The following is a 16598-nucleotide window of genomic DNA, read 5'->3' as shown; positions in this document are numbered from 1 at the left end:
ATTTGTCTGTCTGTCTGTCTGTCTGTCTGTCTGTCTGTTTACTATTCTCTCATGCATTCCATCCCACACTCCGCTCCCCCTCCCTCCACTGCTTCCAGTCCCCTGTTGTGTTGTGTGTCCCCTGAGCCATTGAGCCACTGCGGGGGCAGGAGGGCTTCCATTTTTCCTTCCTTCAGCCCGATCCTTTCTCCTTTGACTTCTGTTTCAGTCCAGCTCGGGGCAAGACTTGCATACCGGTCTCCTGCGCTCTGTTTCAGCTTCTCAGGGGGGATATGCCCTTTGCTGCTTCATCCCCTAATCTTAGGGGTGCAAATCCGTTGCTGTAGCAAAAGCATGGGTCCCACAGCAGGAATCCACGTGTGATGAAGAGTCCCCACAACAATGCTCCCTGTGCACGCTGTCTTATGCCTTTGTCACACCCGCTTTGTTCTTGTCCTGTCCGCCCCTGTGTGTCACCGCAGCCAGCCTGAAAGCACTGCTGATTGCTGTGTTAACTTGTGTAAGACGCTCTGTGAAAACGATTTGATCAGCAGTTGTGATCAGAGATCTACATGTGCGCAGTAAACTCTTTCCGAGAGCAGCTCTTAGCGCCTCCTCAGCTCTGGCCACGAGTAGAGAATCAAAACTGGCGTGTTTAAACGTCTTTTGAAAGGGAACAGTGATGCCCTGGAGTGACAGTCTCTGCACTGTGTCCTTGAGGAAGGGTTTCTCAAGGGTTCCACTTACATGGTCCTTTGGGATGATCTGGAGTAGTGGTCTGGCAGATCTGTCTCAGGATTTTGAGACCTCATCTTTTCAGAGTTAAAAGACAGACTCTTGCAAGGTGGCCAGGTTAGTGCAAATAAAAGTCAGTAACCAGCCAGGCATGGTAGTGCACACCTTTAATCCCAGCACTTGGGAAGCAGAGGTAGGTGGATCTCTTTGAGGTCAACGCCAGCCTTGTCTGCATAGCAAGTTCCAGAGCAGCCAGAACCACACAGTGAGAGCGGGAACTGAGGCCTTTCTGGAGCTGTCCTGGCTTTGGTTTGGCAGTGGCATTGCCTTTCTTCCTTCTCATCGATGTCAGAACGCTTATTCCAGCAACAAATCTAAAAGGTGCTTCATTTGTTTGCTGTGTTCTTTGGACTCAGTAAAGATAGTGTAATGACAAGCAATACTACTTAGCTTCCATTTGCTGTTATAGTCTGTCTGTACAAATGACCGTTGCAGTTTCTTCACGACCCAGGGGAGTGCTCTGTTCAGTTGTATGGCAGGCTGGACATTGGTGCCATCAGAAGGTCATGTGGGTTGGAGGCCACGGTCAGTGACATTTAGCTTCTCCAACAGAGGAAATCTGTAGGGAGTCGGGTTGGTGCTGCTGAACTGACACAGGCAGAGGGAACTGCACGGGGGATGCTCCTGAGATGGCCAGCTCCTGACAAATAAGGGTCCCTTAGTTCTCCCTATGCTCTAGGAAAGGGAACGGAGTCACTTCACAGACTCCATACTGCTCCTCCTGGACAAACACAAACTATTAGATAGATAAGAACCTCAGCATCTGAGAGATTCTTAACTTGATTAATTTTTAACACGTTTCCTGGTAGCAAGACATCGGACATACAGACAAGCAGAGAAGACAGTGTTTGAACCTCTGTGTATCCTGTGATTTAAATTTCAACTTTCAGATAATTTCTGTTTTTCCTTTTTCCCTATCAGGAGGTCACAGTCATGAATTTGGTGTCTATCAGTGTGAGATTCTTTATTTACTACTTCATGGTTTCCCATAATGCAAGGGTCTCTGCTTATTGGGATAGAAGCTGCCTCCCAGCCTTAAAATCTTTCTGGGGGGTCCTATGCGACCTCTGTTATTATTGAAGTGCACTGAGGTCGGACTTGAAGCATCAAGGTGATTCAGACCCGTAGTTCATCAATGAAGGATGACAGTCACCAAGAGTCACTCCAGGGAAACTTCAGACAATCTGGGGGAAACATATGGTCTTTTCTAGCTTTTTGATTGTAAAGTGTAATAAAAAATATGAAGTTTATACTGTCGATGTATCCAGCTCCTAGACACATACCTAAGAATGAAAAGCTTTAATCATCTTACCCTTCACACTACAGGGCTTTGCCTTTTCTGTGTTTGCTGCCTTACAATAGTTTATTTTCTTCTTTTTGTTTCATACAAGTTACTTTGCTCCAATAAATTGATTTCATTAGGTAGGAATCCACAGTTTTTAAAAAAAGGAAATCCATCTCCACTGACGAGAACTGTTATTTGTCCTTGAAGTAGATTTTTCTTTTCTTTGTTTTTTTTTTTAGTTGAATTCTGCTGAACATATTTATGAAAGGCTTTTCTTTACCACCAAACTTAAAGATTTATGCCATAACTTACTAATAACAAATCCCGCATAAAACTAAGCAGAATCTTCAGCTCTTCTCTGCCATGCTCCATCTCCTCCTTAAAGCCCCTGACCACTCTGACCGCTGCTGCAAGGCGGCCCGTCTAGATCGAGTAAACATAACTCCTACGTGGTGACTTAGCTCCACTTTATAAATTAAGCCACAAAGTCAACCTTTCAAAAGAAAATGGAGAGTAAGTCAAACTACCAAGTGAAAAAGAACAGCTTCGGAGACTTTCCTATCCCTTCAGCACAGTTTGCCCGGGACCATCCTAAAAGGGTCCTCATGAGGAGTGGCGCGTGGCAGCACTGCGTTCCTTGTGCTGGGTGTCATCAGCTTCGCCTAACCAGGCTGTCTTAGTGCTCTTTGGAGGGGCTAGTCCTGACCACAGGAGCAGGGGATCAAAGAGAACCTTTGTTCCAAAGGGTTTTAGGGTTTACGGTGCAACGCAGCCCCTAGCCTAGCACGCAGTGGTCTTACACTGCAAGATAAGATAAAATGTAAGGAGACCCAGAAAGCTCCATCTCCTTCTCCCAGGGGTGCAAAGGAGAAAATGGCACTTAAAATGAGTTAAACGGGTAGGAGATTTTCGAGCTATGCTGATTCTAGGAGACTCAAATGAGGCAGTTTGTTCCACAGTGGTGTGATCAGTAGCCTCACTACACATGACTGAGGTAGTGGGCTTCTAAAATAGGGAAGGAGAAGGTTTGGATTAGTGTGCCCCTCCCCCGGCTATTTCTAAGAAGAGCAAATGCAGTTGTAGCTCAGGCAATTTGAATGAAGGAATGTATCCTTTGGTGGGTGCATCAGGAGAGTCGATTTAGGACAGAGAAACAAAAGTGATGCTGGTGTCATTTGGTGTTCAGTTACTTGTATGAGGCTGTGACGGTCAGACAGTTCTCAAACTTCTTGGTCCATGGTGCCTTTCCACTTAAAAATTATGGATAAACTTTAGATTTTTTTTTTTTTGTGTGTGTGTGTGTGTTGGGGACAGGTTACATCTGTTACATTTTCTTCCATTTTGGAAAGTAAAACAATTTTACAAAGTTACTGATTTGCAGGCCAGCAAAGTGGTGCAGTGGGAAAAGGCATTTGCAGCAATGTTTGAAGATGGGAGTTCAACCTAGGTCGAGCATCCCACATGGTGATTGAAGAGACTTGACTCAAAAATGGTTCTCTGATCTCTGTAGGCGTATCACCTCTCTCTCTGTCTCTGTCTCTGTCTCACACACACACACGCGCGCAGAGAGAGAACAAACAAATTTGATTTTAAAGTTATTGATTTATTATAAATACATCTTTTATGAAGACAATCTTTTTTCACTTGATGTTTGTGTGTATGTGGGTGTTTTGCTTGTGTGTATGCCAGTGTGCACATATATGTAGTGCCCAAGGAAGCCAGAAGAGGGCAGCAGATCTTTGGACTTGGAGTGAAAAGGTGCTTGTGAGCAGCTCGGAATCAAACTCCTGTCTTTTGCAAGAGCAGCAAGTGCTCTTAACTGCTGAGCCACCTCTCCAGTCTCAAGGCAGGCATTTTAAAATTAAATGCCATGTCTGAAAGATTGGTAAGAGGGCATTGTATATCTATTCAAATCTCTTGAATGCTGGTTTAATGGATGGTACCTGTGTTCTCATTTCCACCTCCCCATATCACCTGTCATGATAGATCTGTTGTGTCGGCCGATGTGTGTAAAAAGAATTTAGTTTCCAGAGCTGTGCATTTGGAAAGGAGACCTGGAAGGGGTCTCAGGAAGCTGCAGTGCTTCCTGAGAATGCACTCTGAGAATTGCTGTTTCAAAATACTATACAGTGAGATCTGTGCAATGGGGTTATTGGAGACCTCAGTGTCTTCGTTTTCGCTTGCAATTGCTTCTGCACATTTCCTGCAATGCAGGTGGATAATTTATGCAACTTGGACATAAAGAAAGAGCACACATGCAGAGGGAGGGGCTGGGAGCCCTGGGAACCCAGGCACAGCCTACATTTGGTAGCTGAAGGAGCCAAGCCATTTCTTACCCAGGAACGTGATTTGATGGGGATTGTATTTAGGAAAGAAAGAAATTGATGTAGGAGAGAGTGTGAAGGAGAGAAGTCATATTGGGGCGACAGCCATGCTGGGGTGGATTGTATTAATGGAGAGAAAGAAATGACAGTAGAGATTTGGAAGGCTGTGACCAAGATCTGGCTGGGAGAAGGAAGAGGAGGTTAGGGTCAGCAAAGACTCGAAGGAGTTTCCAGGTTAAAACTGGGAGGGAGGGTGATTTGTCCTTTCTATCCTTCCTTACCTAGTCTGAAAATTACTCACATAGCTCAAGAATGCTTGTCCTGTCTTTCAGAATCGGACCATCCACCCACCCAAGGATTTTGGAGGAAGTCAGCCCACTTTCTAACTTTAATCTGTCCCCACCACTTCCAGAAGAAAAGACAAGCTTGTTCCTATGCCATCTATGGACAAGTGCTTGATGCTGATCCTCCCGGGGCCCTGCCAGCCTTGAAAGGCCTCAACCTCTTTCCGTGCGCAGCAGCCTGAGGTCTGCCTCCTATGCACCCCAGCACTCCCATCAGCTCCCTTTTCTCCTTCACCAGCCCGGCAGTCAAGAGGCTGCTGGGCTGGAAGCAGGGAGATGAAGAGGAGAAGTGGGCCGAGAAGGCTGTGGACTCTTTGGTGAAGAAGCTAAAGAAGAAGAAAGGAGCCATGGACGAGCTGGAGAGGGCGCTGAGCTGCCCGGGCCAGCCAAGCAAGTGTGTCACCATCCCCAGGTCCCTGGACGGACGACTACAGGTGTCCCACCGCAAAGGGCTCCCCCATGTCATCTATTGCCGCGTGTGGCGCTGGCCAGACCTGCAGTCCCACCATGAGCTGAAGCCCCTGGAATGCTGTGAGTTCCCCTTTGGCTCCAAGCAGAAAGAGGTCTGCATCAACCCATACCATTACCGCCGAGTGGAGACGCCAGGTGGGTGCTTCCACCAGTTCCTGCTTGCTTGAAGGTCGAGATCATCACAGGTTCCCTGGGTATTGGTGCATCCACACAAAATGACCTCTGTATGGGGTGGAGGGCACTGAAGAAATGTTCCAAAATCATGCAGTCAGAAAATTATGATAGTCTTATACTAAGAGACTTGTAAGCTTGCTAGGATTTCGAAAAATGCAGTTTTATTTGGACAGATTTAGGAGATCTAAGCCCTTCCTAGTTCTTTCTTTCTTTCTTTCTTTCTTTCTTTCTTTCTTTCTTTCTTTCTTTCTTTCTTTCTTTCCTCTTTTTCTTCTTTCTTTCCTTTCTTTCCTCCCTCCCTCCCTCCCTTCCTTCTTTCCTTCCTTTCTTCTTTCCTCCTCCTCCTCCTTATTATTCCTCAAACTTGAACTCACACTCATAGAGATTAGACTGCCTCTGCCTCCCAAGTGCTGGGATTAAAGGTGTGGGCTATCTGGCTATCTGTCTTACTTCTTAAGTAGCACCTTAATAATGATTAACTATAAAAACAAACAAACAAACAACAACAACAAAAAGACATATTAAACATCCTCCCTCCTCCCACCCCTAGCAGACTGAAACCAATAACTTTTAGAGTTGATGTAGGGTGTGGGTGTGGGCTCCATTTGCTAATCTCTGGTACGCAGAGGAAGGCATCCCACATCAGTCTGAAACAGCCAAGGGGGATTGCGGAAGGATTCCAGTACTGAAATAAGGGCTTGAGGAAGGTGGGCCATTGTTCTTCAATGGCTTTGTTGGGATAGCACCCAGGGCTTCATATATGCTAGATCATGCTCTTTCACTCAGCAGCCCCTTAGCGGCCTGTCCACCTCCCCCCACCCCACAAAACAGAAATTCTTTCTGGGACTGGGGAGATGCTCCGCTATTAAGAGCATGTACTGCTCTTGCAAAGGATCCCAGTCTGGTTCCTAGCACCCATGTTGGGTGTGACTCTAGATCTAGGGGATCTAACTCCCTCTGTGATCATCTGCCCAAACCCTCCCCAGCACGCGCATAATTAGAAAATAAATCTTTCAAAAGTGCTTTCTGAGTCACGGTTCTAAAATGTAACCATTAGAAAGAAGGGTCGTATAGAGCAAAGGAAAACCAGCCTACAGGCCACAACCCCAGAGAACCTAGACAACAAAGAGGACCCTAAGAGAGACATACATGAATCTACACAGGATGGTGAAAAAGACAAGATCTCCTGGGTAAATTGGGAGCATGAGGGTCATGGAAGAGGGTAGAAGTGGAGAGGGGAGGAAAAGAGGGGAGTATATTTCGTGTATGTAGATAGCTTTTTACGTCCTTGGTTTTAGGTTTAAATTTCTAAGAAGGTGGGCCAAGATATATTAATTTAAAATCACCTATAATATTAATTTTAAATAATATTTGTTACAGGGCTCTTTTACCCATTCCTAACACCTTTTTTTTTGGTTTTTCAAGACAGGGTTTCTCTGTGGTTTTGGAGCCTGTCCTGGAACTAGCTCTTGTAGATCAGGCTGGTCTTGAACTCACAGAGATCCGCCTGCCTCTGCCTCCCAAGTGCTGGGATTAAAGGCATGCGCCTGGCTCCTAACACCTTTTTAATAGAACGAGGTGATTTTCTTTATAGGCACCGAGCTGGAACTGACCTGAGAGCTTCCCCCCTGAGGGCTGCTTCTCAGTGTCTGAAGGCGCTATGCAAGCTTCTCAGGGAGAAAAGTCATCTTACCCGGCTGCAAACCTATGGACCCTGACAATGAGCAGCCTGGCATGATACCCCCAAGAGTACAACAGTGGCACTTGTATCTTAGGGTAACCAACAACTGTCTAATTTGACAGCCCGCTAGAACCTCAAGTGGTTGCTATGGTCTCTGCCCTCAGCATTTTCAGGATCCCATCTTGTCCTCACATGTGACTGGGAGAACTGGGGTTCCTTCTTTTGGGTTCTTAGTCTCATTAATAAAATAATTTAGGAGCGGACCTGGAAGAAATCTCAAGGCCAGGTAACCTGTCGGTCTTGACAGCTGTCCGGAGGAGGGAGGTGGAAAGCAAGAAGAGAAAGCAACGCCCATTGAGTGGGGAAAGGAAACAGGAAAGTTACTCTTTGCTGAGTAGTTCAGAAAGGCAGGCAGGCTGCTGGCCGGCTCCGTAAGCAGCTGTCACTCATGTTCATTGTAATGATTGGAACCCAGGCTCGCACAGGCCCATCTACTCCGAGGCCGAGGCAAGAGGATGCAAGCACAATGCCTGCCTAATTTACTCACTATGTTGAAGGCCAACCTGGGTAACTTATGAAGATCCTGTCTTAAAGTTAAAAGAGGGCTGAGTGTGGCTGAGTGGTAGGGCACTTGCTTAGCCTGTGTGAGGCCTGTGGGCTCCATCTCAGTACTGGGGAGATGGAGGGAGACCAGAAGGGACCCACTAACCTGAACAAATTTAACTGGCAGATTTTTCATGTTTCCTTTGATCTTTTACTTTGTTTCTTCGCTTATCCTTTGTATTTAACTTCGTAGCTTTTGATCACTTGCTTTTAGATCATTGTGGTAAGGACATAGAATATTTCATCAACAGCAACAAGTCTGAAATTGAGGCTGATCATCTGAATAATTCAGTGTGGTCTCTAATAGCAGATATTCTGGACTTCACCTAAGGTTTGGTTGCAAGCATTTGGAACTAACTTTGCCTCTTTTAAAGAGGATTTTATTGACAGAGTTGAAAAAAGACGCAGATACATGGATCTCCATAAAATTACTATGAGGCTGTTATCAAGGTGGGCGTGCACGGGAGCCTCCAGATCTTGGTCCCCGATTGTGACTGTCTGCTCAAGACGCAGGTGGCAAGGAGGGGCTGGTGACTGAGCGTAGCCCACAGGCTCCTGGGTAGTGATGGGACCTCCGGTGAAGCGTTGCCCATGAGCCAATCTGTAGAGAGGGGTCTGGCCGAGGAAACCATCACAAATGGCCAAGGAAAATCATTCGCTGTCCCACTTCATCCTGATGGGCCAAGCTCAGGGTGCCCACTTTCCTTCTCTTTGTTCCTAGTTCTGCCTCCGGTACTGGTACCAAGACACAGCGAGTACAACCCCCAGCTCAGCCTCCTGGCCAAGTTCCGAAGCGCCTCCCTGCACAGCGAGCCTCTCATGCCGCACAACGCCACTTACCCGGACTCTTTCCAGCAACCCCTCTGTCCTGCACCTCCCTCCTCTCCAGGTCACGTGTTTCCGCAGTCTCCATGCCCCGCCAGCTACCCACACTCCCCAGGAAGTCCTACCGAGTCAGACAGTCCATTTCAACACTCAGGTCAGTCTGTGGGAAAGGGGATCCACGTGGATGTTCGTAAGTGTGATTGGTTGTCGCATCTAGCCTGTCTGTGGCGCCTTTAGGCTTACAGTGCCATCTGTGGGCGTGGTCCTTCTAACCCACCACCCTCCAGAACGACCAGCGCCCGTTTTGGAGCAGACCTGCAGATACATACATTTTGGGATCCAGTCCTCTTTCAGAAACTAATAGAATTTAACAACATCCCTGGAAATTTACAGAACGTGTGATTATTGTTTGTTTTGAAACATGATCTGCTTTTAGCCTAGGCTGGTCCCGAACCCACCATTCTCTTGCTCCAGCTTCCCCAATGCTGGAGTTACAAGCCTGTGCCACTTTGCTGACTGTAGAAGTAAGATTAACATATTGATATATGACGAATAAAAATTTAAAAATGTAGATACTAAAAGAAAGGGTTGGCGAGATAGCTTAGCAGGTAAAGGCACTGCTACATAAGCCTGCCAGCCTGAGTTATGTCCCCAGAACTTATGTAAAGGTAGAAGGAGAGAATGAACTCCCCAGAGTTGTCCTGTGACTTCTACACATGCATTGTGCATACACGGTAATAACTAACTAAAGGCATCAATGAGATTTGGCCCGAGAGCAGACCACAGTGGGACCAAATTAGGCTATTGTTTGCTCGCCTCTTTGAACAATCTAAAGGCAGGCGTCTTTTGCTTTCAATGCCATGCACGTGACCTCAGCGGTGTGCAAAGCTAGGACCCCAGCACCAGCCAGTACACACTCTCTCTCCTCTGAAGCCAAGACAGCTACTGAAAATAGCGCTTTAGGAGCTTCGTGCTGTATTGGAAAAGCATATGCAAGAGGGAGAGACACTCTAGTGTGTCTCCATGGTGTGTGTGCTGCCGCCTCTGTGAAGTAGGCATTGAAGTTGAAGAGGAGACGTAAAGGGAAGATATATAGGAGCCTCTAATGTGTGTGATTACTAATAACTGGAGTGGGCAGAGGCGGCACACAAACAGCTGGCACCCATGGTTACAATCTGCCCTGCTCTTTTACTCATAAACCCTATTTAATGTATATTTATTCACTCTCGCTAAGTGAACAAGTAAATAAAGCCTTGCCCTAGGTTGCTGCGAAAGAATTAAAAGAGTAACAAAAATTATCCTTACTCTCAAAGGACATATAAGATGTGAGATAAGAAGTCAGAGTGTGTTTCATGTTTTCCCTTAACAAATCCTTATACACCCAGTTCACATGTATCACCTTGTATCACGTTGCTCCTCTCCTCTGCATCCAACTTTGGAGAGCCTGAAATGCTTGTTCATTCATTACTTGTTGCATAGAGAATTTCCTGCATGTGTTTGATACTTAGTATTAGAGTTAGTGGTTAAAGGACAGGATAATTAAATTATAAGATACATAGTTGCCTAACACACACCTGTGCTCTAAAAGATCACCTGCACTGACTGCCTTCTACCCGGCTACCCTTTGACCCCCTTCCATCCGTGGACAGACCCTACCCGGCTACCCTTGAGAAGTCAGCTATCCGTGAAATATCCTTAGATCATATGTCAATAGATATCCATGTTTTTATAGAGGAGAATATGAGCCAGTCTATTTAGATTTTTTTCCTCACTAGAATTCATTCAGCGCTTTCGATTTGGTTATCATATTCAAACTATCGGTTTCTTTTTAATCGTGTTGTTGTGGACTTACACCTTCTGACACAGGGGTTCGGTTCAGTCCTGTAACAACAGGATGCCACCTAGCTCCTAGCAGTGTTTACTCGGGGACTGGCAGCATTGTACATCAGTCTGTCCATGGCTACCTTTCCCTGGCCCTGCATTATATCACATCTCTAAACAAAAGTATTTACAGATGCCCTAGCTGTGGGAAGTTAACAAGGACCATGGCCTTAGACTCAATGAGCTAGCGCCAAACAGCTTCCAAACACACGTGTTTGACGGATTGCAAAGGAAGGCGGACTTGGTCCTACAGCCAACTTTCTGGTTTAAAGTGTTCATTCCTGCTTCCTGTTTGGAATCATGACCTTGAGAGCCGAGAGGTGACAGTGATGGCGTGCCTTCTCTCTTGTTTCTGTTTTCAGACTTCCGGCCAGTTTGCTATGAGGAACCTCAGCACTGGTGCTCGGTTGCCTACTATGAACTAAACAACCGGGTGGGAGAAACTTTCCAGGCGTCCTCCCGGAGCGTGCTCGTGGACGGCTTCACCGACCCTTCCAATAACAGGAATAGGTTCTGTCTTGGGCTTCTTTCAAATGTGAACAGAAACTCAACAATAGAAAACACCAGAAGGCACATTGGAAAGGGTGAGAGCCAACACAGCGTCTCCATCACTGCTTCTAAATGCTGGGTTACACATCAGCATAGGCCCCGTAGCCCATGGGAAGATCTCCAGGCATAGGGAGGGACCTGTTCTCTTGGGGGTCTCCGCCTCTAAAGTCAGTAGACCATCTTCAGGGGTAGCATGGGGTCAGTGCTGCGAGGCCACGACACAGCAAAGGGCCAAAAGCTGGCACAGGCCTGTGATCCCAGCCCTGGCTCCCCAGGAGGAAGCGTAGGGCAGCATCAATCTGTAGTGAAATGCACATTGCTCCCTCATTAGGCTGTGGCTTAGTGCACAGCATGTTTGAATGCCCCCCAATCCCACCAAGTGACTTCTATGCTAGCTCAACCCTGAGAACAGATCTGCCCTGAGGTGATCTTGACACTCAAGGGTCAAATGAAACCGGTGGCTAGTGCTCCTTCTGGAAATGCTGCCCTCTCTAGCCAGAGGCCAGCCTGCTTCCGGATTCTGTCCTCATGTGATACTCAGAGCAGGCTCGCATGTTCCACCTTGGGCTCTGCTTCTTCCCCTAGGGACCCACCTTTCCATTCTCTCCTCTGCTAACGTGTGCAGGGTTTGAAGATAAGGCTTTAACATGGTCGAAAAGCACCCCCTAAATACACACAGACCAGGCTCAGGGGACAAAAATCTTATCGTTCGTTCCTACGCGGTAGATTCCGGGAGAATAATACGCTTGAAGGTCATTTGGTTAAAATACCCTCTAAGCCTGTAGTACCCACCCCCAGGCTGTTCCCAGCAGCTTTCAGGTCTGTAGGGCCAAGGAGCAAGTGTGTCTCTGTAGTCCTCTTCTGCTGTGGCGGAGAGATAGCACGGCCACACTGAAGAGGAGCTGTCAAAAGGCAGAGGTGGGTAGCATGCCCCTGTGCTCTAAAGTGCAGGGAATACACAGGGAGGTGCCACCACAAAAGGGAGAGTCCAAGACGACAGCGAAGCTCAGAGAACCCTGCTGCCTCGCCCTCGCCCTCTGCAGCCAGGTGGAATGAATCTCTACCCATTAACACAGCACCCGCACCCGCCCCCCAAACTTGCAGTTGGCTTTCCCCTGGCCTCCATCGCCTTCCCTTCTGCAGAGCGTTTAAAAGTTGGCTTATTATCAAGATGCCTGGAGCTCTGGACAGCGCAGAATAGACCGCTTTGAGCTCAGCTGAACACCTGAACGCCCCATCACTGTCAGTCACTGTCGGTCACACCGACCCCCTTCGTGCACGGGCGTGGCCAAGGGAAGCAGTACCGCCGCTTTGCTGGCGGTTCAGCCAATCAGAGTCATCCATCCACTTCCTCATGGTCGCCAGTGCCTGTGTTGTGGGGGTCAGGCGTGATGCCCATCGTGGAATAGAGAGGAAATCTGAGGGCAAGTAAGAGGAGAAAAGAGAAGAGGAGACTGACTGGGTGGGGTTAGGGGTGAAGGTGGATGGTGGTGACGTGACGGTGGCGGTTGTGGCGGCAGTGGTGGTGGCGGTGGTGGGTTTTGTTTAAATCTGGCCTATTTCTGATCATCGCCAGTTCCATCATTTTATAATCTCATGCTTTCTTTATAGCTGAATAAAATTCCATTGTGCGTGTGCGCCGCACTCTGTTTATCCAGGATGTCGCTTTGAAATGTAATTACAGGAATGTTATATAAACTGAGACAAGCTGCATGTTGCTATGTTTTCACACGACTGTGTGTGGAAGTATGGTAGGAGCGTCCCTGTTCTCAGGGGCACATGATGTTCTTTACAGGGCTGAGTGACATGCCTCTGAAAGGAATCCCGACTCTGAAGCCTCTAAATATTTTAGTGCAGAGTCAGGGTCTCGCTGTGCCGCCCTGGCTGGCCTGAACACTACCTAGGCCAGGAAGGTCTCAAACTCAAATGCCTCTGCCTCCTCAGGGCTGGGGCTGAAGCTGTGTGCCGCCACACTGGGCTTCAAAGAAATAGATTTATAACTGCTAGTAAGACTCAAGTTCTGGAGTAGGTTCAGTGTGTGGGTTTCAGTAGCATTTATATGATATTAGCTGGGCTTCTGTTTAGTTGTGAGTGTGATGACTTTGTGGGATTTTGTTTTGCATGATGTGTTTCTATTGTGTCTAGACTAGGGTCACGGATGCTTTTCTGAAGTGAGATCAGAAAGGGTGGGAGCCGTAATAAGTGAGAGACTACAGACTCATCTTTATGAATGTCCATTCGTGTGGGTTGGGCTTAAATTTCTTTTTTCCTTGGGGCTGGAGAGATGGCTCAGTGAGTAAGAGCACTGACTGCTCTTCTGGAGGATCAGGGTTCAATTCCCAGCTCCCCCACGGAGCTCACACTTGTCTGCAACTCCAGTTTCAGGGCTTTGACAGCCCTGCAGAGACATATATGAAGGCAAAACCTTCATGAACATCAAATAAAAATAAATTAATTTTTTTATTTTATGTGTATGGGTGTTTTGCCAGTATGTATGTATGTATGTATGTATGTATGTATGTATGTATGTATACATACCGTGTGTATGCAGTGCCCATAGAGGCCAGAAGAGGGCATCAGATCCTCTGGAACCAGTTCATTGCAGATGGCTATGAGCTACATTTGGGTGCTGAGAGCTGAGCTGTCTCTGCAGCCCTCAGGGTTGAACTCTGTAGGGGATTTTGTAGGAAAAGTCGAAACAAGTGGGTATTTGGGGCACACACCTTCTCCTCTCTGACCAGTGATGGTGTAAAAGCTTACCTGACTGCAGAGGCTCCCATCCCTTGAGGTGCTAGGCGTCTCTGAGAAGGGAACGGAGTAGAAGGAGTGTGGGGTTTGTGTCCACAGGTGTGCATCTGTACTACGTTGGGGGCGAGGTGTATGCGGAATGCGTGAGTGACAGCAGCATCTTCGTCCAGAGCCGGAACTGCAACTATCAGCACGGCTTCCACCCCGCCACTGTCTGCAAGATCCCCAGCGGCTGCAGCCTCAAGGTCTTCAACAACCAGCTCTTCGCCCAGCTGCTTGCGCAGTCAGTGCACCATGGCTTTGAGGTTGTGTATGAGCTGACCAAGATGTGCACGATTCGGATGAGCTTTGTGAAGGTGAGGATGCTGGCTCTGGGGTTGTAAAGAGGAAAGGGGGCAGGAAGCGCAAAATGCTCCTGACTGGACGTGGCACTTGCTCAGCCAGCTCAGGTGGATAACAACTTTGGTTTTTTCCTTCTAAAAATTTTGATTCTTGACCTCCTTTTTTTTTTTTTAATTATCTAGTCCAACTTCAGCTACTCATATATCCCTGGGTGTGGGGCCACCCAAAGGAAATAGTATAGCTGAGGTCACCATCCAGGGGTCACAGCCTTAAAGAAAATTACCCTCCGTAAACGCCATCAACTATCTTCAGTTAGGGATGGGGGATTCATGAACATTCTTGGCCCAAAAAGGCCAGAAGAGGGCGCCAGACCCCCCCCCCCCAAACTGGAGTTACAGGTAGTTGTGTGAGCTGTCATGTGGGTACTGGGAATTGAACCCAGGTCCTCAGCAAGAGCAGCCAGTGGTGGTGGTGCACACCTTTAATCCCAGCACTTGGGAGGCAGAGGCAGGTGGATCTCTGTGAGTTTGAAGACAGCCTGTTCTACATAAACAAGTTCCAGAATACACAGAGAAACCCTGTCTTGAGGGGGAAAAAAACTTAGTTACTATGACCAATGGTTGTCTTATTTTTCTATACCCAAATTATATTTTATCATATTGGTAATTTTAGTAATTACTTTAAAAGTAAGGATCAGCATATATAGTTTTCAATTCTTTTTTTTCATTCTTTTTTTTAATAAATGTTTTCTTTATTATTTATTATGTGTGCAGTGTTCTGCATGCATGTACACCTGCAGGCCAGAAGAGGGCATCAGATCATCACAGATGGTTGTGAGCCACCATGTGGTTGACTGGGAATTGAACTCAGAACCTCTGGAAGAGCAGTCAGTGCTCTTTACCTCTGAGCCATCCCTCCAGCCCAGTTTTCAATTCTTAAACTGAGTGGTGGTGGCACACAACTTTAATCCCTGCACTTGGGAGGCCGAGGAAGGTGGATCTCTCTATGAGTTCAAGGACAGCTTGGCCTACAAAGCGAGTTCCAGAACAGCAAGAGCTGTTACACAGAGACACTCTGTCTTGAAAACCAGGAAAAACGTCTTAAAGGGACCTTTTATGAGGAAAGCCAGTTTTTTTCATCTTTCAAAGCAGGAAAATTTCCAGTACACTGTCGCATTGGAGCCAGCAGGGGGCAGTAGCTCACCGTTAGTGAACCATCCTTGAATGGGACAGTTATTTTTCCTGAGTCCATGATTTTTAATGAGGATGAGCTGTGGGTATCTCATAGGTAATTACTGTACTACAAGCATACATATAGATGCTTTTTCCCAACCTCCTTTCTATTCCCTCCTCCCCGCGATGAGGCAAAAAAAAACCCTCAGGTCCTCGCACAGGCTAGGCAATCACTTTAGCACTGAGATTCACTGCTAGCCCTGCAAGGACTTAAACAAAAAAGAAGTGGCAATGATTAGTTTAAAATTTTACAGATGACTCAGCACAGGTGTCAGTCGTTGTAAGTGAACGAGCAGAACATCTTTAAAGTTTTTTTTCAGCTGTGATTTTACTGGCCATAGCTCTCCGTCAGACAATCAACAACTTTTTATTGGGCAGCTGCCAGGGGCGGGCCAGGTGCTGCCCTGGCGTTTGGGACGTTTCCAGGCCTGGGCCTTGGTTACTCATAGGCTTCTGCCTTGAGAGACCAGTGTACAGGGAGAAAAAGACAGGCAGCAAGCCACACGCGAGTGGAATGACTCAGATAAAGGGAAATAGAGAGATTACAGGTGGGCAGGCATCGCGGGAGTAGTGTGTGCCGGCAGAGGCCACGAGGTCCTGGCTCCCGGGTAGGAAAGCCGTAGGGGTGGAGAAAAAGCAAGCTCAGAAGCCCCTGACCACTACAAGCCAGGGTATGGGAGGGAAACCGGACCGTCTGACTGCAACCTTGTGCAGGGAGGATGTGGGTGCAAATGAAATTGGAGCATTTCCTGAAAGCTTGTTATTTTGTTTGTTTGGGCACGTGGTCATTCTGTGTTACCCAAGCTGGCCTTGAGCTCTGTCTCTTCCTACTTCGTTCCCTCTCCTGCTGGCGTGACTGGCATGAAGCACCACACCCAGTTCCGGTCTGTCTTTTTTTTTTTAATTTTTTAAAATTAATTTATTTACTTATTAAAGATTTCTGCCTCCTCCCCACCCCCGCCTCCCATTTCCCTCCCCCTCCCCCCATCAAGTCCCCTTCCCTCGTCAGCCCTAAGAGCAATCAGGGTTCCCTGCCCTGTGGGAAGTCCAAGGACCACCCACCTCCATCCAGGTCTAGTAAGGTGAGCATCCAAACTGCCTAGGCTCCCACAAAGCCAGTACGTGCAGTAGGATCAAAAACCCATTGCCATTGTTCTTGAATTCTCAGTAGTCCTCATTGTCCACTATGTTCAGGGAGTCCGGTTTTATCCCATGCTTTTTCAGACCTAGGCCAGCTGGCCTTGGTGAGTTCTCGATAGAACATCCCCATTGTCTCAGTGTGTGGGTGCACCCCTCGCGGTCCTGAGTTCCTTGCTCGTGCTCTCTCTCCTTCTGCTCCTGATTTGGACCTTGAGATTTCAGTCC

At 47.4% G+C, this 16598-nt stretch overlaps 1 protein-coding gene across 1 annotated transcript in view; it reads left to right on the top strand.

The window, feature by feature from the left end:
* The window catches only part of Smad9 (SMAD family member 9), a 40218-nt gene that overhangs the window by 19321 nt on the left and 4299 nt on the right, over positions 1–16598 (top strand). The window contains exons 2-5 of the mRNA XM_057757127.1: positions 4716–5333; positions 8378–8635; positions 10725–10946; positions 13759–14015. Of these exons, the coding sequence (XP_057613110.1) occupies positions 4922–5333; positions 8378–8635; positions 10725–10946; positions 13759–14015 (1149 nt within the window). The 5' untranslated portion in view covers positions 4716–4921. The remainder of the gene's footprint in view (positions 1–4715; positions 5334–8377; positions 8636–10724; positions 10947–13758; positions 14016–16598) is intronic.

Source organism: Chionomys nivalis, chromosome 24 (genome assembly GCF_950005125.1).
Source record: "Chionomys nivalis chromosome 24, mChiNiv1.1, whole genome shotgun sequence".
NCBI lineage: Eukaryota > Metazoa > Chordata > Mammalia > Rodentia > Cricetidae > Chionomys > Chionomys nivalis.
The sequence above is the reverse complement of the archived record's forward strand: the minus strand, read 5'-3'. Positions and strand labels throughout refer to the sequence as shown.